This window comes from Peromyscus leucopus, chromosome 13 (genome assembly GCF_004664715.2).
Source record: "Peromyscus leucopus breed LL Stock chromosome 13, UCI_PerLeu_2.1, whole genome shotgun sequence".
Taxonomy (NCBI): domain Eukaryota; kingdom Metazoa; phylum Chordata; class Mammalia; order Rodentia; family Cricetidae; genus Peromyscus; species Peromyscus leucopus.
Genome location: NC_051074.1, coordinates 64,940,321 through 64,964,930, shown reverse-complemented (window position 1 = coordinate 64,964,930; position 24,610 = coordinate 64,940,321). Strand labels below are relative to the sequence as shown.

Below are 24,610 nucleotides of genomic sequence, written 5' to 3'. Positions count from 1 at the left end.
AATCCAGCCACAAATCTCTCCACTACAATCTGTCCTGCCTGCAAAATACGCTAGGGCAATGGTGGCTCAGAACTTATGGGAGGAGCCATCAAATGTCAGATTTGACTTAAGCCCCCTCAATGAGATGGAACCCATACCTGAGACTTCTTGGGTGACCAAGAACCAGAGAGGAGATAGCCCAGAGATACCTAGGGTTAAACCAAACTCTACTGGTCTAAAAAAAAAATTCAATAAAATGATTTCTAATGATATTCTGCTACACTAATAGATCAGTGCCTTATCTAGTCATCATCAGAGAGGCTTCCTCCAGCAGCAGAAGGGAACAGATGCCAAGATCCACAGCCAAAATCTCCATCAAATCCTTCCCCTCAGATCTCAGGGAATCCCACTGAAGAAGAGATGAAAAGATTGTAAGAACCAGAGGGGATGGAGGACACAAGGAGAACAAGGCCCTCTGCATCAACTAAGCAAGGCTCATATGGGCTCACAGAGACTGAAGCAGCAAGCCCGGGGCCTGCACGGGTCAGCCCAGATCCTCTGCATGTGTACTGTAGCTATTAGCTTAGTATTTTTATGGGACTCCTGACAGTGAGAACAAGTGGATCTCTAATTCTTGTGCCTGCTCATAGGACTCTTTTCCTCCCATTGGGTTGCTATGTCCAACTTCAATATGATAGTTCCAGCTTGATTGTACTATCTTTCATTTTGTTATATTTGGATGTTATCTCTTAGAAACCTGTTCTTTTCTAATGAGAGACAGAAAGGGAGTAGATCTGGAGCAGAGGGTAGGTGGGGAGGAATTGGCAGGAGTAGAGGGAGGGGAACTATAATCAGGATGTATTGTATGAGAAAAAAAATATTTTCAATAAAGGAAAAAATACACATAAAGTAGCATAGAATTGCCAAATTAAGAGGACCAAAGTATTAAATTAATTTTCTTGCCCACTAACATATAGTAATGGAGTTAGATTTCACTTTTCAAAATGTCCTTTGAGAGATGTATAGAAATTGCATAAGGACAGTATCAAAGTCAATGCTCTTTAAATTTCATTGCAAGCTCTAAATAGTAGTGACACATGTTTAAATGACTTTATAATTTCAAATAGCATTTCATTTTTTCATCATGTTATTGGTACAAAGCCTGTGTTTTGATGCTGTATTATACTGGTGTATAGAATGCTTAGGTTTCACATCCTTTCAACCTTTTTATTAGATTGTTCAAGTTACCAGGATAGATCATTCCATCTATGTAGATCTATAAAGGAAGGAATTCAGAAGAAAAATTGAGAGAGACATTTGTTAACGAGGCTGTTCAAGTAGTTACAGTAAAATAATAAGAAAGAATGTAACCAAGGATAAGAGAGCATCATGTCATGCACTGTCTCTCATCACTCCTGAGTTAGAATAATTTTGGAACACCATTAAGAAGTCCACAAGTAAGAAAATCAAGCAGAATTAAGATGGGAGCTTGCAAAGTCATGTGAGCAGTGATCTTTACTTTTAGAAAAGAAAAAAAAAAAGCAGAGAGGCAGTAATTACCAAATTATTTAAGATATAAAACTGAGTGAGTCTAATTCTAGATACCAGACTTTTGCAAATATATTTTCAGAAATCATGTCACAAAACTGATGAGAACCTTGATATACATAAAAATGAATCAAAAACTTTTTATGTTTTAAATGTAGAAAATGTGATGTTAAGTTGGGCGGCAGTGGCGCACACCTTTAATCCCAGCACTTGGGAGGCAGAGCCAGGCGGATCTCTGTGAGTTCAAGGTCAGCCTGGTCTACAGAGTGAGTTCCAGGACAGCCACCAAAATTACACAGAGAAACCCTGTCTTGAAAAAAGAAAGGAAGGAAGGAAGGAAGGAAGGAAGGAAGGAAGGAAGGAAGGAAGGAAGAAGGAAAGGAAGAAAATGTGATGTTACAGGAAGTGGTCTGAGTGCAAGGGGGCAAGTGTGGCTTTCAGGCTGCTTGTTACCAGCCCGTTTCATACCTAGGGTGTTCAAGGACATTAGGAAATGGAGTTTGGGTTGGATGAGAACTGAGAACTCAAGGCTCGCACTGTTAACTTCATCTTGACATGAAGTAGGGGAAGGATGCCAGAGGCTTACACCAGCTGGATAGTTCTTTTTCTTGTCTGAACATCCTCCCTTTCCTGGGGCTCTCCCTTTTCCAGCCCTCCTCCTCGTGTGTGTGTGTGTGTGTGTGTGTGTGTGTGTGTATGCATGTGTAACATCAACACTCTTTCTTTCCTCTCTTCATTTCTTCCATTTATTTTTTTTCTTTCTAAACAGAGAAGTTTTAAATTACTGACTGTAGCAATAGTTTCATAAAATACAAGGTTACATGATTCTTGTCCACGGTCACAGGAATTGTTGTTTCCAGATGGTGAAAAGGCCTTGGAAGTCTTGGCATGGCCCTGCAAGCAGCACAAGGTGGCTTTTCTCAGGTGGCCTCTGTAGGTACAGAATTGAACAACTGGTACTTTAATACTTCATGCATGGAAACCTCAGAATTGCTTAATTATGCTAAGTCAAAAGGATAGTAGAATTGGAAAATAAAGCTAATACACATTCTTTGAGGGAGAGCTGGAATAACTTTTGGATTTCATGGAAGCAAAACATGTTTCTTAAAGACCTAAAAGTATTTGGCACACGTTGGATGTCATGTGTACACTGTAAGGCTTCTAGAGACAAAAGAAAAAATAATAACTAAGCAGCTTATGTTCAAAGGAATGCAGGAAAGAGCAGGCTGAAAAATTATGCCACCCAAAGTGGAGTAAAACAAATAGCACCAGCTGGGATTCGAAGGCAGACACTTCAAGGCACTCCTGTAGGCATTAGTTACGTTCCTCTCTGTGGTAGTGCAAAGACGTGAAATAAGAAGGCTTTGAACACTCTGCCCTGGGAACAACTATACCATGCATGCTCACATCTGCCCTGAATTAGAGTGAATTGCACAATGCAAATAAATAGGACATACAAGAGCCCTGGAGCCCTGCCCAACCTCACATCTGATCTATTTGAATCAAGTTCAGAGGACTTTCCATATGCTGAAAATGAGTTGTGGAAGCTCTGGGAATGGGGTGAGCAATCCTACTACTTTAAAAGTCTCCTTCTTTTTCTTTTTTAAAAAAGTCATATGGAGGGAAGGAGATAAGAAAGAAAATAGGGGGTCAGAGGGGTTGCCAGCTGAAACCAGAACATCCAGTAAACTAAAGAAAGAGGGAGTTGGACAGAAACTGGGACACCCAGTGAACTGTGGACTCAGGTAAGTAGCAAATAGACTAAAGAGGATTACAAAATAGTGCCCAGGACACACTGATTCTAATAGCACATATATGCTGTATGTGTGTGCATAGGTAAACATTTGTGTGTATAATATTAAATTTTTATAAACATGTCCACTGTTTAATATTTCAAATTCAATTGGAATCTTATTTTTCGTCCAGTAAATCTGGAGAAGCTGGGGAGAGATAGGCAGAAACTTCCTCTGACTGAGAGCACAACCGCTCTGATTTTCTTTTAGATTTTACAAAGATCCTAACAGATGTATACATGTGCTTTAGATGAGTGGAAAGACATAACACCACATCTATGAAAGTAGTGAGAAACCATTGTGTCTCCAAGATGCTGGCTGTGTTTATGATTCCAAAGCACATGTGACTCCACAGAGGAGTCATTCATGTGTAAAATGACTGGAGCTCTTAGCTTTGGTTCAGATGTGTCACTTGGTGTCATCTTTTTGGTTTGGATGAAAACACGGTGTACACAACTAGGTAGGTGTCACTCAACAGCAGATGAGCAGCAAATTCTGAGAACGTATTAAAATAAAATTATCTCAAAATGAAGTAATCTCTACCTACCATCCCACATGCTTTCTTTGTTGGTTGGTACACATTCAGCCTTTTAAATATCATGTCAAAAATGTCTGAAAATCAAGGTTTTGGTGTTTTTCTGGGGGGCAAGTTGTTGTTGTATAATTATTAGGATCAGCGAGGCATGGTGGCTCGTACCTGTAATCACAGCACTTGAGAGGGCCAAAGCAGTGGATTGTCATAAATTTGAGCCCAGCCTGGATCTACATAATGATTCTAGGCTGGCATGGAATATAGAAGAAGAGCTTGTCTCAAAAAGAAAAGTCAAGCAAATGAACAAAAACCAAAGGAAAAAGAAAAAGTAAGTCACTGCAAATGAATCTGAATTACAATGGCCTGGCAGACAGAGAGGGATACTGAGCAAAACTGTTTCTATGAGATGCTTTGTAATGGGCAGCACCTGAATTTATGAATGTCTGTTATGGACACAAACTCCAAATGTACATTTATGCTCATTTTCCACAGGAACAGAATCATAACTTTGTGAATTTCTTTGTCATTTGTAGTTTGCAAGACACATCAAGAAATCTGAAGGCCAGAAGATTCCTAAAGTTGAATTGCAAATATCAATTTACGGAGTAAAAATTCTTGAACCCAAAACAAAGGTAAGGCTTGTTTTTGAGAGTTGTGTTGCCCTAGTCTTCAGCCAGTAACAATTACATCTATTTTCATGGATATTTAAAATTTGTTACCAACTTTTAATGTTTGGTTCTTAGTGATTTATTTAAATGTATGTAGGAATTTGGGAAAGGGAACAACTTTTAGAATCCTGGAGCATCTATTCTACAGCCTATGCCCCACACATAATAACATATAAAGTATGTTCAGTACTGGTAGTGCCTGTATTTAGAGATTTCTATTCACTTTATGTTCAAGATGCATATAGTATGGTTTGCTGGGTACGAAAAAAGACAAAAACTGTGCAGTGTGTTAAAAAGTCCTTTCTTGTAAATACAACTGATATGTATAAGTTTTCTATGGCAGCTATGACAAAATGCCAAAGGCTGGATAACTTAAATAATAACAACTTATTTCCTTTGTAGTCATGAGCCTAGAATCTCAGTATCCATCTGTCCACAAACTCAGTTTCCTCCATAGACTCCTCCCTTGGCACAGCTGGCTGCTGCTGCATCTTCACATGCACACACACTTCAGAGTCTTTGTATGTCTGGGTTTTATTTGTTAGTTTTGTTTCTAATAAGGACACCAGATTGAATTAAGGATCATACAATGCCTTAATATGAACTGAATTTCCTATATAAATGCCTTATCTCCAATTAAAAGCAAACCTTAAGCAGTTTCATGTTTGTATCAACATATATTAATTATACACAATAATGGGTTTCATTATAATACTGTTATATGTATATACAATGTATTTTGATCATAGTTATTGCAATTGCCTTTTCTTGTTTTCTTCTACTCCCAATAGTTCCCTTTCTCTGCCCCCAACCAGTCCCCTTCCACTTCCTTCTTCCTTTTTTTTCCCCAATGAGTTTTATTAGTATTGCTTATAGGAACATGGTGAAGGGCTATTCACTTTATCATTTGCTCTCCACCTGAAGAAAAGGTCTCTCCCTTCACCATAGACTCACTATAGATTCTGTTGAAGTGGTGAGAATTTGTGTTTCTCTTCCACTGCTCACAAGATTTGTGTTAAAACCAATTTTGGGTAGGTCTTGTGTGGGTAATTACAGCTGCATTGAGTTCAGAATGCACCAGGCATGTCGTACCCAGAAGCCGGTATCCCACATCTCTCCATCCCTTTCTATGGCTCTTACATCCCCTCATCTTCTGTGAGACCCCCAAGTCCTGGAGGGAATGATAGAGATGTGTAACTTATAGATGAGTACTCAGCAATTACTTTTCTTCATTATTTCAGCAATCACGAGTCCATGCCGCTACCACTGAACTGCAAAAAGAAGTTTTTATGGCCCAAATTGACGACACTAATCTATGGACATATAAATGTAGTTATTTAGGAGGTAGTTTGGTGACACATTATGTCCATTCGGTAAACAACAGCAGTGATTTTCTTACTAGGACTTAGGACTTCTATGTCTATGGGCTTTGACCAGGTCTACAGTGCCAGACAGGAATTCTCTCCTCTGGTGCAGACTTCAAATTCAATCAGAAAGTGGTTGGTTGTCCCTATGATATACACTTGCCACAGTTGTACCAGTGGGCTCATCTTGCCTGTCCAGTTGATAGTATAGCATGCAAGGACTGGACTTAGTAAGACTGCATTACAGTTCTTCCTCAGCAGCCTGCATAGCACCTCCTGGCACTGAGAGCAAGCCAATAGGAAGAAAGCTCCCGGCGAGGTCCAACTTGATTTTTCCATGTTCCGTGGCTGACACTTATGGCATTTTCAGGAATAGGGTTTTTCCATCTAGTTCTGTTGGACAGCAAACAACAGTGGCAATAATATTTTTATCTGGGGTCCTCGGGGGAATCTCTGATCAACAACTCACAGGAGGTAACCTAACTCTCTGACACAGGGATTTTCATTTAATGACATGTTTCCCAGGAGCAGCTTTATCTTATCTATGCAGGGTTCTTCCGTTTAAACTCATTGTTTTTATATTTTATACTTTAACCTGTCTTACCAATTATCGGTCTTCCTTAGGGTTTTTTCATATATCGTTAGTTTTAGTTGATCTTTTCCCCGACCCCTTTGTTTCTCCCGTCTCTTTAGCACCCTCCCCATTCAGTCCTTGCACCCCAATAGTAAGTCTTTAAGTCAGACAGTACTCAGAAGCACCCACCAGCATGAGCAGTGAGGCTTAAAAGTCAAATATAAAAATGGTAGGGAGATTTTCTAATTGGCTACAGCTGGATGTCTGCCTTATTTAGATATGGTGCAATGGGCTGGCTGCCGGTGATTGGTTAAAACCCAGCTGTATGTAATTGGCTGAAGCTGCACTGTTTGTGTTATGTCAAGTTAGGCCATTTACGTACTCTTGGCTTGTAGTTTGTTAGGCAAGAAACGAAACAGACAAACAGCAAAAATACTAGTGAGCTCCTGCTTATTTCATTAAACATTTCTGATACAATTATAGTTTACCATATTGGGAATGAGTTCTTCGGGCAGAAGAAAATGAGGTCTAAGTCCCAACATTGTCTACAGAATCCTAAACTTATTTTTAAAATTTATTTTATTTATGTGAATGGGTGGTTTGCCAGCATGTGTGTCTACAGCACCACCTGCATGCATGGTGCTGACAGAGGCCAGAAAGGGCATTAGGTCCCCTAAAACTGGAGTTACATATGGTGCTGAAAATCAGACTCTGGTCCTCTGGAAGAGCATTCGGGGTCTTAACTGCCATCTCTCCAGACTCAGAATCCTAATCCTTTCATGTATTTGTAAATAGTTGAGGGGTCTTGGCATGGATACACACGTGGTTCCTTTTCCTAGATCCATTGTTATAGAACGATGGTGTCCTTCAAATTCAAGGCCTGAATTTGAGACTTGTTAATACACCTTGTAGTGATTTCCTATTGTACACCCACCCCCAGTTAAACAATAAATAAAGACCTGCAGGCCTTAGTTACATCTGTTCCAATATAACTGCTGCTGAAAACAAAGAAGTGAAGTGATGGAGAGTGAGAGCGTCATTACAGGCCACCATATATGTAGATTGCTTAGATACAAGATAATTAAAAGTGAGGCTCATTTCCCAAATAAGTGGCTAGGCTGAGAAAAACTCGTCAGGTATATGACATGTGCAAAAAGGACAATCGACCAAGAGAGTAACAAGTACAGGGCAGCACTATAGTGTACACCTCACTCGTATCCTGTAATCAACTTAGTTCCTATCAGTGTACACTTAGCATGATCCAAATGTTTCATTGTTCTATACTTAAAATATTTAGACAATACAAGTACAATTAAATAGAGTGTGTACAGATAATTTCTTTAGTCTTTTCAATTGAGTAGTGTCATATACTCAAAAAAGTACAATATATAAAGACTTAAGACAATCCATGTTGGTCCCACTTAATAAATAAGTATGAGGGATCTGTCGCCATGTGAGACTGAAGAAGGATATGTGTGGAGCAGTGTCACCAGTAGTAGTTGAGAAGACTGTGAATTACAAATTTTTATTTAACCTGTTGTGTGCTGCATGATTTTAGTCTGCCTTTTATAAGACAGAATTTCTGTAAATGAACAATAGGAAAAAGTTCTCTAAAGGATTCCAACAAGTAGTTCAGATATCTCTTTCTTCTCTCTTGGCTTTTTGACCATTTGGTGAAATACTTCTTATTAATCTCAGTAAGCAGTATCTTCCTGTAGATGAATGGTCTTGTTAAATAAGAAACACAGAGCCAATTTAGAGATGAAAGCCCAAGAGGTCAGAGCTAAAAACCTTACCCTTCACTGCTGCTCTTGTCCTCTTCAGCAAGAGAGCTACTTCCTGTCTGTTTGTCTTTTTTATAGACTTTCTAGTCTGCCTTCTCATTGGTTGTAAACCCAACCACATGACCTCCCATCACTGCCTGTCTTTATAGACCTCCAGGTCTTCTATGGTTGGTATTGAGATTAAAGGCGTGTGCTACCACTGCCTATCCTAAGTATCTAGTGGCTTTCCTGTTCTCTGACCACAGATAAGTTTATTAGGGTACACAATATTTTGGGGAACACAATACCACCACATCTTCTAGTTGGTCCCAGCTGCTTCACTAGGTTTTGATATTTTACCTGGGAATTCAGAGTCATTTTTCCCTTAATTTTTAAATATGACAATAGAATTACAAACAAACAAACAAACAAAAAAACAAATTTAAAAGGACAGGGAAAGAAGAGAGGAAAGAGAGGAGGTGCTAATAGGTGATTATTGTCCAGCAATATATATATTTTGAATATATATATATTTTGCTGAATATATATTGCTGAATAGACTATGAAATCGATTTTAGTGTAGAACAAGCCTGTAATTTGTGAAAATCTGAGTAAAGGCAAGAGGGGTAAGAGGTTGAATGACAATGACGTTCACCTGTGTTCTCCTTGTTACTGGATAACCCTATTTTCAGATTTCTGCCAGTTAATGCTTCTCATTGCCAGCTTGTCAATCTGTCATTCTGTCTCCTAAACTGTTCTTGTCAAAGCCTATGCTTTTCATGAGTAAACTCCATCAGTAAAATGTTGGTGCAATAGGATTTGATGGAATACCACTAGTGAACCATTAACTTTTGATCATTCTTGACAGCCTTACTCAGATCAATAATATCAGTGTCTATCCTTGTCCCAGACCTTCAGCTCCCTCTGCTGAACAGCATTCTTACAAATGGACTGTTGTATGCTCTCCTCAAAAGTGTTCATGTACAGGAAGACTAGACTGTGTGCATGTGCAGGAAGACTTGACTGTGCATGTACAGGAAGACTTGAGTGTGTGCATGTTCAGGAAGACTTGACTGTGTGCATATCAGGAAGACTTGACTGTGTGCATGTGCAGGAAGACTTGACTGTGCATCTACAGGAAGACTTGACTGTGTGCATATCAGGAAGACTTGACTGTGTGCTTATCAGGAAGACTTGACTGTGCATGTTCAAGAAGACTTGATTGTGTGCATGTACAGGAAGACTTGACTGTGTGCATGTGCAGGAAGACTTGACTGTGTGCATGTGCAGGAAGACTTAACTGTGTGCATGTGCAGGAAGACTTGACTGTGTGCATGTGCAGGAAGACTTGACTGTGTGCATGTGCAGGAAGATTAAACTGTGTATATTGGGAAGACTTGACTGTGTGCATGTACAGGAAGAACTGACTGTGTGCATGTGCAGAAAGACTTGACTGTGTGCATGTGCAGGAAGACTTAACTGTGTGCATGTGCAGGAAGACTAAACTGTGTGTATATCGGGAAGACTTGACTGTGTACATATCAGGAAGACTTGACTGTGTGCATATCAGGAAGACTTGAGTGTGTGCATGTGCAGGAAGACTAGACTGTGTGCATGTGCAGGAAGACTTGACTGTGTGCATGTGCAGGAAGACTAGACTGTGTGCATGTGCAGGAAGACTTGACTGTGTGCATGTACAGGAAAACTTGACTGTGTGCATGTACATGAAGACTTGACTGTGTGCATGTATAGGAAGACTTGACTGTGTGCATATCGGGAAGACTTGACTAAGTGCAAATACAGGAAATGTCATCTTTTCATTCCATTGGAAAAAAATAAAAGCTACTCAGAGAGTTATAAGCTCTGTTAAACACCAGTGTCCCCAAGACACTGTTGGAATGTTGATGTCTGTGGTCATACTGTGCCTCTGAGAATCAGTTCTCATGAGAAGTCAGTCATGTGGTATGTTTGAGAGAAAGGAGATGAGGTGAGAGTAATGCATTTCACCAGGAACTCTCACACACAAATTTAGGAACCACTACTTCAAGAGCAATAAATGAATCTAATAATAAAAGTCACTTTATTTAAGTTGGAATTTATGAAAAAGATCAATTAAACATGAGGCTCTTAAATTTATTTATAGATATATGTGTAAGAGGTGGGATTTTTAAATACACTATTAATCAAGAATGACCTTTCTTTACAGAAACTGATTCTTTCCCACTTGGGTGGGTAAAATTGAAATAAATGCGATCTCTGTAGCAGCTATCACCTATGTTTTTCTCATTTCAACTTCCCTTAATTATTCTGTAAATGAAGCATGTGATTCTGGAAACAGTGGGCACAGAGAGAAATACATATTAATCTTTTTTATTTCAGCTGTAATGAATGGTATTGATTATAAATATATGTGTGTTTTGTTGGTGGTATTCCTAAATCTCTTTATCACATCTCACAAAATTAGTTCTAGATTTAATATACATGAATTTTATCACAAGGTAGATTGTATAACTGTATACAGAAAAAGTTATCCTTAAATACAAGAAGCTCTGAGTTCAATCCCCAGTACCTAAAATGAAAATCAATGCAAGAGAATGAAGGTATAGTCCTCAGCGCTAGTCTTCTTTCTTAGGAAGATGTCTTTGCTAACTGCCTTAGTTTGTTTTATTGTTGCTGTGGTAAAATACTACAACAAAAACTGTGTAAGGAAGAGTTTTTAATCACCGTTCCTGTTACAGTCCGTAGTAGAGGAAGACAAGACAGCATTTATTGAAGCATTCTGTGACATTATGTCCTCAGACAGAAGACAATGATGAAGGCATGTTAATACTTAGCTTCCTTCTCTACTTTATGCATTCTAGAATATCCTGCCCAGGAATGGTCCCACCCACAACAAACATGGGTCTTTCCACATCAGTTAATGTAATCAATATAATCAATATAATCGCCTACTGATATGCCTAGGGGCCTGTTTCCTGGTGTGATCCTTGGGTCTTCTCAAGGAGACAGTTCACACAAACCATCACACCAATATAAACAAATATTAGGCTAATGCAGAACTGATTACAACCAAATACCCTACGTGACCATACTGGTTGGGTGGATAAAAAATGGCACATTGCACCACTTGCTACAGAAATGATGTGTTTATTCTATAAGTAGGTAGAAATAATTGTAGTAGGAATTTTAAAAGGTCTTACTAATAAAATCAAACCTGAACCAGGTATTGGGGTGAACACTGGAAGATCAGAGAGACAGAATGGGCCACAGCCACCTCACCTCGCCAGTTCTTCAGCTGATCCTGTTTCCTCAGATTGGAAGCCTCTGTGTCCTCATCCCAATGGGTGTCAGTTGAACTGCTGCTCGAAGCCTAAAAGCTTAACCAGCCAAATGCTTCTAGTCTCTGGTCTTCACACCTTATATATCTTTCTGTTTTTGCCATCACTTCTTGGGATTAAAGGCATGTGTCACCATGCCTGGCTGTTTCCAGTGTGGCCTTGAACTCACAGAGATCCAGAGGATTTCTACCTCTGGAATGCTAGGATTAAAGGTGTGAGAGCCACCATTTTCTAGCCTTTGTATCTAATGGCTGTTCTGTCTCTGACCCCAGATAAGTTTATTAGGGTGCACAATATTTTGGGGAACACAATACCACCACATTTCTTGATTAAGAGCACTGACTGCTCTTCCAGAAATAATAAATCACTTTTTCTGAACCATATAACAATAATTATACAGTTATACAGTTGTATAGTCATTATTTTCTGAACTGTATAATGATAAGAAGGAAATGTAGCATAAACATGGTTATATAGTTATTAATGATATATACTAGCTATCAGTATTCAGAAACTGCAGTATGGCTCAGGGTTGTTATTTGATTGACTGTATTAAAACAAAAATATATATGTCAATATGAAAAAAATGTTTGCAGTATCAGAAAAAAAATGGGAAAAAAATCTGAGACATATACAGTCATTGTTTATCTATGCATTAGCGTCAAGAAAGAGTAGATGCCCTCATCAATAGCCTATTGACAAAAAGAAGAAGAATATTAAAGTAGGAGAGAGACTTTTAGAGAAGAGAAAGGATGGGGTAGCAGAACTTACAGTGGACAATGGGCTAGATATGATGAAAGTATGTTCCATGTATGTATGGAATGTCACAATGAACCAATTATTCTTTACAATTAGCATGCACTAGTTACGAAAGCCTACATACTACTCTTTCTAGCACTATCCCTCTCTCCAATAGAAGTGTATAGATCAGGAATGTCGAAGCATATTAGCCACACAGTATCTTTCCCATTTCATATTTAAACAAATGCTTAGTGACCTGTCATTCAGCTGACACTCAGGGGATAATGCATTGCTACAGATGAATTCTCTTAGCATTTATTATCTGTGACATTTAAGTTCTCATTTTTGGTCTGATAAACAAAGTAGAAATAAGAATGGTAGATTATATCAAAGCAAGTATGCATGTAAAACACAAAAAGATAATATTCTATGCCATCATTGTTACTGATTTTGATGACAATCTTTGAGTTTCTGATTCAACTGCAATAAATAAAGGAAACAATGTTTATAGCAGACACTCTGGTGTTTAAAATTGCAAAGACATTCACCTAGTCAGCTTTGGATGAAACTACAATAGCTCCCATCTCTAGTCTTTTACAACACCCACCAGATGTGATGACCAGAGTTTCTGACTGACATTGTGTGTTATAATGCACATTGAAATAAAGAATGCGTATAGCTAGAGTAAAAAACAGAATGATTATTGATTATATTTTATTTTCATCACTTACAATTAAGTATAACGTAAGATTTTTTTTTCTAACCCCAACGTGTTTCAGAAAACTATGGTGATAAACAGATAATCTTGATGATGATCCTGAGTTTCATAATTCAGTGGTATGTGGATGTATGTGTGTGTTTGTGCACCGATGCTGCTACTCTGTCTGTTTGGTTGAGTAGTTGTCTTTCTGCCAATTACAAGCCCTGATTCAGTCATCTGCAGGCTGTCGTGTTAACTGCTCTATGCTACCAAAGTTGCAAGGATGACCTTCCTGTAAAGAAAAGTGAATGAATGAATGAATAAGCATCCAGACCTGCTATTTAATGAGAGAACTCTGGATGAGTTATTACTGGGGCTTGTGTGAACTTGGGCAGAGGTGGTTCTGTTCTAGATGACACTGCTAATTATTACCAGTACAAGAAAATGCAAATAATTTGGCAGAATTTGTTCTTTTGGAATTGTTTTAATTGTATCCTATTATGAAAATACTCAAGGTTTAAAGAATATGGTTTTTAAATACCCTCTGTACCTCAGAAACCCTGTGACCCACTGGTCCTCCTTTTTTCCAGTATGGAGTGGTGTGTGCACCATTGCAGTGAATGTCTTGTTTCAACATTGAGTCAGGAGTTTCATCTCCATCATGTGTGTATTTGTTTATATCTAAGGCATGTGCATTTATAAGAGCAAGGGTTGACAGGTGACCGCTATGCTTTCAAAACTCTAAGATGTGTTGTTAACACAGCTGACATTTCAGAATGAATTACATTTTTTTCCCTGCTTATGTTCGCAGGAAGTCCAACACAACTGCCAGCTTCACAGGATCTCATTTTGTGCAGATGATAAAACAGACAAGAGGATATTCACTTTCATATGCAAAGATTCCGAGTCAAATAAACATTTGTGTTATGTATTTGACAGTGAAAAGTGTGTAAGTATGCCAGATGTTTTAGGGCGGTTTGTTCTCTTTTCTAAGCCAGGGATTGTCTTGTTTCCGGTATGAACAAAGTATTTGGAAATGAATAAGGCCTGCAAATGCTTAACTGCATTAATAGGTCCATCCTGTCATGAGAAATGCCTTCAGGATTTCATTCTAACTAAATGCTTATGTTCATTAACAAAAGCTCGCATGCAAATTTTTTTCATTAGAGCATCATGGCTACTTTTATATGTTTGCATTTATATCAAAATAGTGTAGTGTATTTTAACTTTTAATCTAAAAGATATTTACTAATGTCTGCATGATGTAAAGAGGAGCAGTGAGCAAAGTGAGCTTTTCCTAGAATATAAGGAATTTAGTGATGACAAATACTTTAAGCTGAGGAATAAGTGCTGTATGGTTTCTTAAATTGTTTCCAATTCTTTGAAAATTGGTTTTTGGTGTTTATTATTCAGAACACTTAACATAAGTAGTAGTGTTGAGGCCCCTTCCCTGTGTGTGTGTGTGTGTGTGTGTGTGTGTGTGTGTGTACACTATGAATGAATTCTGAGGTTCTTAACATGTAAGGGTGTTTGAGAAATTCTTTAATGCAACAATTCCTTAATCATCCAACATCTTAAAGAAAACCCTGTGTCTTGCTTATAAGTGTAAGCTAATTTTCATAGCCAAGTCTGCATTCTGTTATAAAACCTAATCTGAGCACATATTGCAGCCATTGATGGCGTCAATGGAAAACCATCCAACCTCAACAACACTGTTGGATTAAAATGGAAATAGAACTAAACTCATTTAGATTCTATTTTTTCCTTGTTCTCAAAAATAGAAAATTACTAATGTCTTGATTAGGTGGTTTATTTATCTGGTTTTTCCATGTGGACTTTTTGAAAATAAATACCTGTTTATTTCATACTTATTTCTTACAGCAGGTGGATAACAGATACCCAGCAATATTTTTTTCTTGATGGAAAATACAGTGTTTAAATTTACTCAAAGTAGCTAAATTATTTCCTACATCTTTTAAATTTTAGAGCTCTTAAAAAACAAGTTCATGTGGTGACTATTTAGCATCATATAAGATTTATTTGGAATTTTGTAAATGTTACAGATGATGTAAACATCATCTGAAAAGTATGCTTCTCAACACAAGTCAGTATTCTACAGACAAGAGGGGACTTTATATGGAGACCACATTATTTATAATTCATCCCACTTCACAAATGCACCATAGTTGCATATTTCTATGCTTCCTTCCAGCATGTTGTTTGCATGATTGAGAATATTAAAGCAGATATTCCTAAAATAATTTCTATTTTAAGATATATCACACTTTTAGCATTTACACCAAACCAATAAACTCAGTTTTATTTCATTCATGCCTTGAACATGAAAATCAACTTCCTTGGAATCCTCTGAAATGGTTCATAATTAGAATTCATAATAAATACCAACATTCTTATAATTATGTACTACTTCACAATCTTTTCTTGATACCCATCTAAATCTATTATGTTCATAAAGCAAAAGTAAGTTTCTTATGTAGCTACATCATATTTTTTAAATTATAGGTCTTTTTTTTTAACCTCAAGGACAATTTTATTAGAGTTTAATTGTTGAACTTATATGGAAGGCACGTTATAAATCCCAGCATCTGTCTGGAGGAGGAGAACGATGAAGGAATAAAACCTTCCATCTGAGTTACTGACATGGAGGCTTGCCTCATGGGGAGGAGAGCATTAGAGAAAGAACAAAGAAGCTCAAAGTGTTTGGGAAAGGATACTTTAAAAAGATAAAAAGAAAATGAGAAATATTAACGCTTTTATGAGTAATTCGGACAAAGGTGCTGACTTACAAAGCTGTGTGCTGTGGTCCAGTAAGCTACCGCATAGGGGCCTAAAATTCTGGGAAAGGAAGATGTAGTCTCTCAGCAAACCCACCTTTCTAAGATTGGGCCTGCTTTCATGCACTCAAAGAGGAACTGTTTCCTCAGTTGCATTGTATTTTTTCACTACATGTTTAATTATATCTCTAATTAAAATATCAACATAAATGTAATGTTGACTTGATCTATATGCAGAAATTTTGACATGCCACCCTCTCTAATCAATAAATAATATTAGTTATTATAATAAATTAATCATAGAATATTAAAATGCAACAATGAATTTTACCCTTATTGATAGAATACATTCATTTAAAAAAAGAAAGAAAAATCAAGACTACAGAAATTGTTTCCCAATGTGACATTTAGTAACAGAATGATGGAGAAATCTGTCTTCAGAGTTGCATCCTTGTTCTCAATCTCTTCACATTAAGACATACCCCTTTCTCCATAGTGACAGGAGAAGCAAAAGAAGCCAGAATTCCACAGCGAGAAAGCTTGCCCTCTGTCACCACCAGGCAACAAGACTTCTTTTTGCGTTCATTTTCCTCCTGGAATTGTGTCTAAGATAACACCTAAAATGGGGGTTGTAAATTTCTCAGATTTGTCGGTAGCCCAGAATACCTTAGATTGAACCAAATATCACTCTTCATTCATATCAGGAAACAGAAAATCTTAAAGTAAATGAAAAGAGTTAACTAATAGGTTGTAACACGAGGAAGCCAGAGATGCTGGATTTTAAAGCAAAGACTTAGAACAATCAACCATCTTAAAATGTAAATAACAGAAATTATGAACACAATTTTTAAAAATTAATGTTTTATTAAAAATTAAAAATAGCTAATCAAGCTGGGTGGTTGTAGCACACGTCTTTAATCCCAGCACTCAGGATGCAGAGGCAGGTGGACCTCTGAGTTCGAGGCCAGCCTGGTCTACAGAGTGAATTCCAGGACAGACAGGACTACACAGAAAAACCCTTTCTCAAAAATAAAAACAAAACAAAACAAACAAAAAAAAAAAAAAAAGGAAAGAGGAGGGTAATCTAATCAAAGATATAGAAGAAATAAGAGAAAGAAATAAGAAATAAGACCTGGAAGTCTGACAAATGAAAGACAGATACAAAAATTGTAAAATTAACCTTGGACAATATTTGTAGACTGGAAACTATAAATAATTTATGAAGAAAATGACAGATGTGTATTTAAGTAGAAGTACAGCGTGTTCACAGACTGGAACACTCGGTGCTGTATTTCTGCACATGTTTCTATTTAAGCCTGATACAGGTTTTATTCAATTCTTTGAATCACAATAATAGCTTTTGTACTGTAGAGAAAATTATTATAAATTTACCTGAATGCAAAAGAACTGAAATTGTTCAAGTAATTCTGAAAAATAGCAGTAACAAGCAAGACACGAATACCTTATATACAGGTTTCTTTATGGTTCTGTAACTGAGAGACATCCAGGGCCATAGAACAGACTGTAGAACACAAAGAAAATTCACAAATACATGCTTCCCTGATTTTTGATAACAGTACAAAAGCAGAATTGTAAAGATAGTTTTTGCTTATTTTTCTTTTTAAGACATAGTTTTATTCTTTGTCCCAGGAATTATCTTTCTGATAAAGCATCTTAAATAAATGCTATCAAACATGGGAGGAGAGGAACAAAACTGTAAAGAAATACTAGAAATGCTAAAAGGACAGGGAATAGTCAAGTATGCTAAAACTATTCAAGAGAATGTTGCCTTTAAAATGACATTTGTGGAGCTTAGAGAACAATGCTTCAAAGGTAAGAAAAGTACAGCATTAAATGAGTACATTTTATGCCACCGTGTAGGGACCCCAAATGTTTAATGGTTATAAGCTACCTTTTATGGTTTAAAACAAAAGAGGGAAAGAAAAAAAGAAAGAAAACTTATGCTTTCTACCTTCCAGTTTAGGTAAGTTTTTGCTTTGCATTCATTTTGAAACATTCTATTCTATCATAAACTAAGAATATATTTATACTGAAATCACATGATCTTTGTACAATAGCAACCTAGACTTAAGTCTTGATGTCATCTAAAGCTAAAGTATTTTATGTCTCTTTTTTAAGACTATTTACATAAATGTTTTAGGTTTAAGAAATTTTTAAAGTATTGTAATAGTTAGTAAGGAATTACCCTCCTGAAAAAAACTGCTTACATTTTGCCCTGTAAATTAACTTATACAACTAAATAAATAAATGTCAAATTATAAAGTAGTAATAAACAGAGGTAGTTTAAACTAAAGCAATACAAATTACAAATTCAGGTTTTCAGTTTCTTTGGAAGTCACTGTAGTGTGCACAGTGCTCTGCCACATCTTAGACTTGCTGCAGAAAACATATTTGACTCCACCTTCAAAATCCCAAAGCCAAATACTCATGGATATTTAACTTGCTTAAATAAAGTCATTCCATGCTGTGTAACTGCCAGATGCCTGGAATATAAAAGCCACCATAGCAATGAACTGAGAGCAGCTGATGACTACGGTCTCATCCGTTGTCTTCCATAGGATAATGTGAAGGTTGCTACTATGCAAAAGACTCTTACAGAGATGATAAAACAAGCTAAGCCTGGAAAGAGGTGTTTGCAAACCTCAGAGGAGAAAAGCTATTGTCGAGAACCCTAAGTGTTCTGCAGTGTAAAGTCCATCAAATTAGGGAATGGACAAAAGGCACATGTCATTTGATGAGGAGGATCTATAGATGACATATACGCACATGAAAGACGTCCCGTGGTAGCGTTTATTAGGAAAATGAAGTTTAGAAATCAAACTGAGACATTTGCTACCCAAAAGGTTACAATAAAACCTCCAAATGCTGATGAGAATGTGGAAACTGCATGACTCATGCGTAGCTGCTGGGAACACTAAATGCTAAAGCCATTCAGGGTAAACAGTTTGTAAGTCTTTTAGAAGCTTAACATGCAACTCTTGTATGAACAGTTTGGAAATTCACAACACAAAAATTAAAGTTTAAAATATTCACAGAAAAGCAAACCTGACAATATTTACAAATGTGCATGCATATGTGTTTGTTTGCATGAATTTAGCTTATTGCTAATAGCCCCAAACTACAATCACCCTAAAGAGTAGGTGAATAAACACTCTTTTAGACATTCCAACCTCAGAACTTAGCAATGGAAAGGAATGAGTTGTCAGTGCATACAGCAGCTCCATGGCTCTCAAACAAAGGAAAAGGCCATTCCCAGAGCAGAGTGTTCCATGATTCTACATCTATAGTGCTCCAAACAGACAAAATCATAGAAACAGAGCAAATTGATGCTTGCTGATGTTCTGAGGGAACGGTGAGAACAGACTGGAAAGGAATGACTCTGCAGCAAGGTGAAGGACTGTTGTCATGAAGTTTTCTGTACTTGGGCCACAATATCCATACCCCAGCTGTGATTTGTGCTGCACCTTTGAGACATGATACCATTGGGAAGAGCAGGAGACAGTGTTAGCAGGACCTGTCTGTGCAAATTCTTACAATTTAAGGTAAATCTAAAACATGTAACTAGTCGTTTTCTATCCTGCGAGTCAGCTCCCAAATAATCACATGGAGATTTATTAATTATGAAAGCTGGGCCTTAGCATAGGCTTGCCCCACTAGTTCTTATAACTTAAATTAGCCTGCTTCTATTAATCTACATTTTATCATGTGACTTTTTACCTTTATTTCACTCTATGTGGCCAACTTTCTCCTGTCTCGTTGGTGTCTCATTGACATGAGATTCAAGTGCTTAGATTCCTCCTTTTCTCTCTCCCTGGAAATCCTGCCTATCTTCCTTGTCTAGTCATTAACTGTTCAGCTTTTTATTACACCAATCACAGCAATACATCTTCACAGTGTACAAATATCCCACAACAACAACAACAAATCACAAAAAAAGTGATGGCCTATTTGAAGCCAAACTTTCATCTTACCTTAAATAAATACATGCCGTAGAGATTCACTCACGACCCCAGACCTACAAAGCCAAGCAGGGAAAGAATGTGTATGGTTGCATGCACCTTTAGTTCCATTGCTTGGGAGGCAGAAGCAGGCAGATAACTATAAGTTCAAGGCCAACCTTGTCCACAAAGTGAATTATAGGCCAGCCAGCTTCAAAATATCAGAACAAAAACCACACATTACATTTTTTGTTTGTTTCTGATTTAGATGATGGCCTATTCTACTAAACAATGGACTGCAGTTCCCTTAACCAGAATTAAAGCATGCCATGTTATAAAAATTTCACATTTATAAAACTTCCATTAATTCTGTGTGGAAAATTGGGTTATTGTTAGGACACATATGCATCATTAATATAGGAGGAATCCACTCTGCCCAATATGTCCATGGTGGAAACGTTTATAATAAATTCTTATAGTCATATTTTGTGTTTTAATTTTTGAAACAGCCTACATTTTTCATTCTTATTTTGTGTAGCAAAGCCCTCCTTTAATAAAAATGACAGTGTCAATTAAATAGCTAAGTTTTAAGAAGAATGTTTTGTTTTAGGTAGTTAATAATACGTGAAAAGTATTAACAATGTTGGTTTGTTAAAGTGGAATTTTCACTATTTAATGTTACCACTATTTTCCTGTCATTAAAAACAGGAATTCATTTTATTATGACATTTGTCTGTGCATTGACTCAATTAATGCCTCAATAAGACTCTTTGGGTTAATTAAGTAAATAAGTATTTTATTCTGATTTATGCAAATGCTAGGAAATTGTTGAGATTCAGGTGAAGAAGGAATGAGGTAGTGGACTCTGGGTGTCTGTAGCTGTTTCTTCTTAATAGAATGTATACCGGGTCCAATTCAGAAGAGAGCAATACTTTGTTCAGTTATCACCATCTTACAAAAAAAGTAAACTGTTAACACCACTGAAAATTAGAAGCTTTCAAATAAAACTTTATGTTTCTGCGCTAATATCCCATGTTTAAGATCTGACCCTGTTTGAAACTGCTCAGATCTCTGAGGAACAAAGGACCAACTGGACCTAGTTGCTGGTCTAGAGAGGTCTTCCCTGGAATTGTCCATGGACCCCCATACCCAGGTGGCTTCATTCCTGTCACCTGCCCAGAGCTTACAATCCCTTCTCATTAGGAAAAGAAAATAGAAACAAAGCAGCAAAAGAAACCACTCAATTTGACGCTTGCATTTAATTGGTACCAGGTATTTAAGGAAGGGAGAAAAATAACTCTGCAGAAAGCTCTTCAGTTCAACAGAGGGAAGGCTGCACTCACAGGGCTTTCTAACTTGAATAGCTGCTCATTGATGACCTCCTTTTCCTACAGTTGATTTTATTCTTGATGCTGACAGACCTCAGATCCTTATGCCAGCACAGAATACTTCCTACTAATGTCTCTGAAAACCTCGGGTTTTTGTTTGTTTGTTTTGGGGGTGCAGTGTGTGTGTGTGTGGGGTAAATAACAGCATGATATATTGTTACTAATATGCAGATCTTCATTCTATGATTTCTACAAAGGCTGAAGAAATAACATTAACAATCGGCCAAGCTTTTGACCTGGCATACAGGAAATTTCTAGAATCTGGAGGAAAAGATGTGGAAACAAGAAAACAGATTGCTGGAATGCAGAAAAGAGTGAGTAACCTAACCTTCTCATTTCACATTTGTCTGATGTGCGTACAGGGAAGTTTGCTTATGGCCGAACAGACTGAGAAGGCCTGCCATTAATTGTTCCTCACACGGCGGGCGCTGCTTTCGCCATATTCCTATAATTCTTCATCCTGGGGTCTCAGCACAGTCTTTAACTGTTTTATATTGAATTCCCACAAGAACTTAGTGTTCTCATGTGACTTTGCTTCACTTCCTGATGCTTCTCATGGGGATCAGAGCAGCAGAGGCAGCAGATGCTGGGTAAGTGGATTCCCATGCAGATCGGATTCCTTTGTAATTCAATTACCCCACTTCTCCACCCTACAGTCTTCACAAGCAGCTTTTCTGTCTTGTGGTTATACTCCAAGATTATGGGTATGAATTGTACAGCTCAACAAGAAAACACAGAAATGAACATTAGGAACATAAAACTTACACACACAAGGTTTTTTGTTTTGTTTTATTTTGTTCTTTAATTTAATGTCTTTCCAGTGATCCAAGATTTTCTGATATTTGCCTGGCTTTGGCAACCAATTTTCCTTGTGCACCAGAGAACTTTCGAGTTTTAATAGAATAAAATGTTATTTGCTAATGTAGCTGAGATAACAGCCAATATTTTCCAAGAAAAAAAAATCCTGAAAATTATTCAATAATCTTTTGATTTTTAGATCCAAGATTTAGAAACAGAAAATATGGAACTTAAAAATAAAGTACAAGATTTAGAAAACCGGTTGAGAATAACTCACGTGTCAACCTCTCCAGTAAGTACATTGAGTAAGTGTGTGATTCTATGATGTCAAACACCTCTTGATTATGAATCCCGTACTGATTCAAGCCATATTTTGTGATCAATATCAAAACGAAGGCTGGATAGATATGAAGACTGCCCGGCAAGGTGATTTTCCATGTTTAAATTCTGTGGGTCGTTCAGAACATGGTTATTTTTCATATCACTCTTTTTGTTCCCCCATGTTTTCTAAAATAATTCAAGCCCCGCTTTGATCTTAAGGTTTAATATACTTTCTCCATTTGCGGCAAATCTGTCCTTTCCTGTTGGTTATTATTTTCTGGGATAGACACAGTGGTCATGCCATCTAGACCTGCAATGCTGGACATCACTTTAGGAAACAGACTGAGAACAAGACCATGTACTAGATGTGGTTGCTTCAGATACTGAAATGTGCCAATTCTGTTCAGACATCATGAAAACATTTGTTATGAAATTATTTGTGTCTGACCTGATCTATTTTGAAATCCTTTCCTCAATACCAGAGATGATACCATTATTAAGTAATTTTTAAAAGAGGTGCAATTTAAAGCTATATTTTTTCTAGCAAAAATGTATTTAATACTAAACATTTTTTTCTGTTTAATAATCTGTACCATGAATAATCTTCATAATACATCTTATTCACACTATTTACAGCATGATTGCATGGATTTAAACACCATTGTGAGACAAGTAAACTGTTGGAAAATGACAATTTTTATATACAGTATTTATATATAATTATATACATACAATTTTATAGACAATATCATAATGGATTACCAGTTCATCACCATGAAGAAGGATGCTTCTATGAGAACTGAGCTTAGGGCTTCAAACTAGCATGACCTGAAAGTTTGATCTGTTTTTCCCTTTACGTTCAACTCATGTTTTTCCATTCTCTGTGGGAGGAAGTTGTTATGTCCATTGCTGACAGTCAGCTGCAGTAGCCAAGCAGAGGAAGGTTGGCAGGCCCCTGAGTGGAGACAATATGCTTAGTGGGGTTATTGGTCTTAGCCTTCTCATCATATTCCCTCTTACTTTTTCCCTTCACTTTATACTCCTCTTAAGGTTTTGTGTTGTTTCATTTTGCCTTGCTTCCCTTTTCTCAAGATACAGACAATGGCCTGTCTTCTGCTTTGGCTCTAAAAATGTAAAATGCACCACACCCCCTTTGAAGCCGTGTTAAAATGTTTATTGTAAGTCTTGTTGTAAAACAGAGTATGGGGCACAGTGCTTTTCCAGTTAGTCTTGAGTACTTGTTTCTAGAATTTATCAGGTATGCTTTGGTTCAGCCTTTGGGTTGTCAAAAAATAAAACAAGTGAAACAAGTGTGTCATCATTTGGAATGCAAACCCAAAGAATATTCACCATGTTTCCTTTCTTTGAGGACAGAAATCTGAGGCCATTTCATTGAAGGTGAAGGTTTGGGAGGATCCAATGGTTTGGGACACATTTGAAGAACTGCTCCCTCTCCAGCAGATCTTGCAAATATTTCCCAAGGCACAATGTCCTGCACTAACACTGGGTACCTGTGGAAAAATGGAGTCAGTGGTCAGGTTGTAAATAAGCATTGGAGGTTTGAATACAGTAAGGTCTTGGTTAAAGAAGACAAAGTTTCATTTAAGCAGGAGGGATAAGCTTAAGTGTCTCACTGCAATTCAGAGACCTTCTAGAGCAGTGGTTCTCAACCTTCCTAGTGTTGTGACCCTCATGTTGTGGTGACCCCCACAATAAAATCATTTCATTGCTATTTCATAACTGTAATTTTGATACTGTTATGAATCATAATGTAAATATCTGATATGCAAGACCCCAATTAAAAGGTGGTTCAACTACCAAAGCGGCTGTGACCCATAGTTTGAGAACTACTGTTCTGGAGCATGCAATGGTTATTCCCACCATAAGTAAATGATGAGTGTATGAAAAAGAACATAGAAAACTTTTGATTGTTAAAAGAGTCAATTAAAAATATTCTAGACTTCTAAAATTTAGTAAAGTTAAGTGAAATTACTAAAATTATGAATTATGATCCAGTAATTTTGAAAATATTGTTATAGGGCTTTTCTTAACCTACTTCTATTCTTTATTCCTTCAGTACATTTTTTAGTTCAAGTAGAGTTACATCACTTTACCCCTTCCCTTTCCTTCCTCCAGCCCCTCCCAGATACCCTCATTCCAACCCTTCCCTGCATAGCCAGCCAGTCTCATCCCCCTACTCTCAAATTGATAGCCTCTTTTTCCTTTATTATTTTTGATATATATATATATATATATATATATGTTTTCACAAATATATAAATATAATTGTGTGTATATAGTTTCAGGCTTTTTTTATGAGATTATTAACAATGTCTTTGCTTCTCATTT

The 24,610-nt window shown here is 37.1% G+C and overlaps 1 protein-coding gene across 8 annotated transcripts in view; it reads left to right on the top strand.

Moving 5' to 3' along the window:
- Gulp1 (GULP PTB domain containing engulfment adaptor 1) overlaps positions 1-24,610 on the top strand; it is a 260,214-nt gene that overhangs the window by 217,822 nt on the left and 17,782 nt on the right. For 4 of the 8 annotated variants that reach the window (XM_028887104.2, XM_028887069.2, XM_028887099.2 and 1 more), the window contains exons 5-9: positions 4,386-4,484; positions 13,812-13,949; positions 21,340-21,456; positions 21,709-21,732; positions 22,140-22,232. In XM_028887104.2, coding sequence (XP_028742937.1) covers positions 4,386-4,484; positions 13,812-13,949; positions 21,340-21,456; positions 21,709-21,732; positions 22,140-22,232 — 471 coding nt within the window. The remainder of the gene's footprint in view (positions 1-4,385; positions 4,485-13,811; positions 13,950-21,339; positions 21,457-21,708; positions 21,733-22,139; positions 22,233-24,610) is intronic. The other 4 variants (XM_037210442.1, XM_028887090.2, XM_028887126.2 and 1 more) reach the window with 1 other exon arrangement.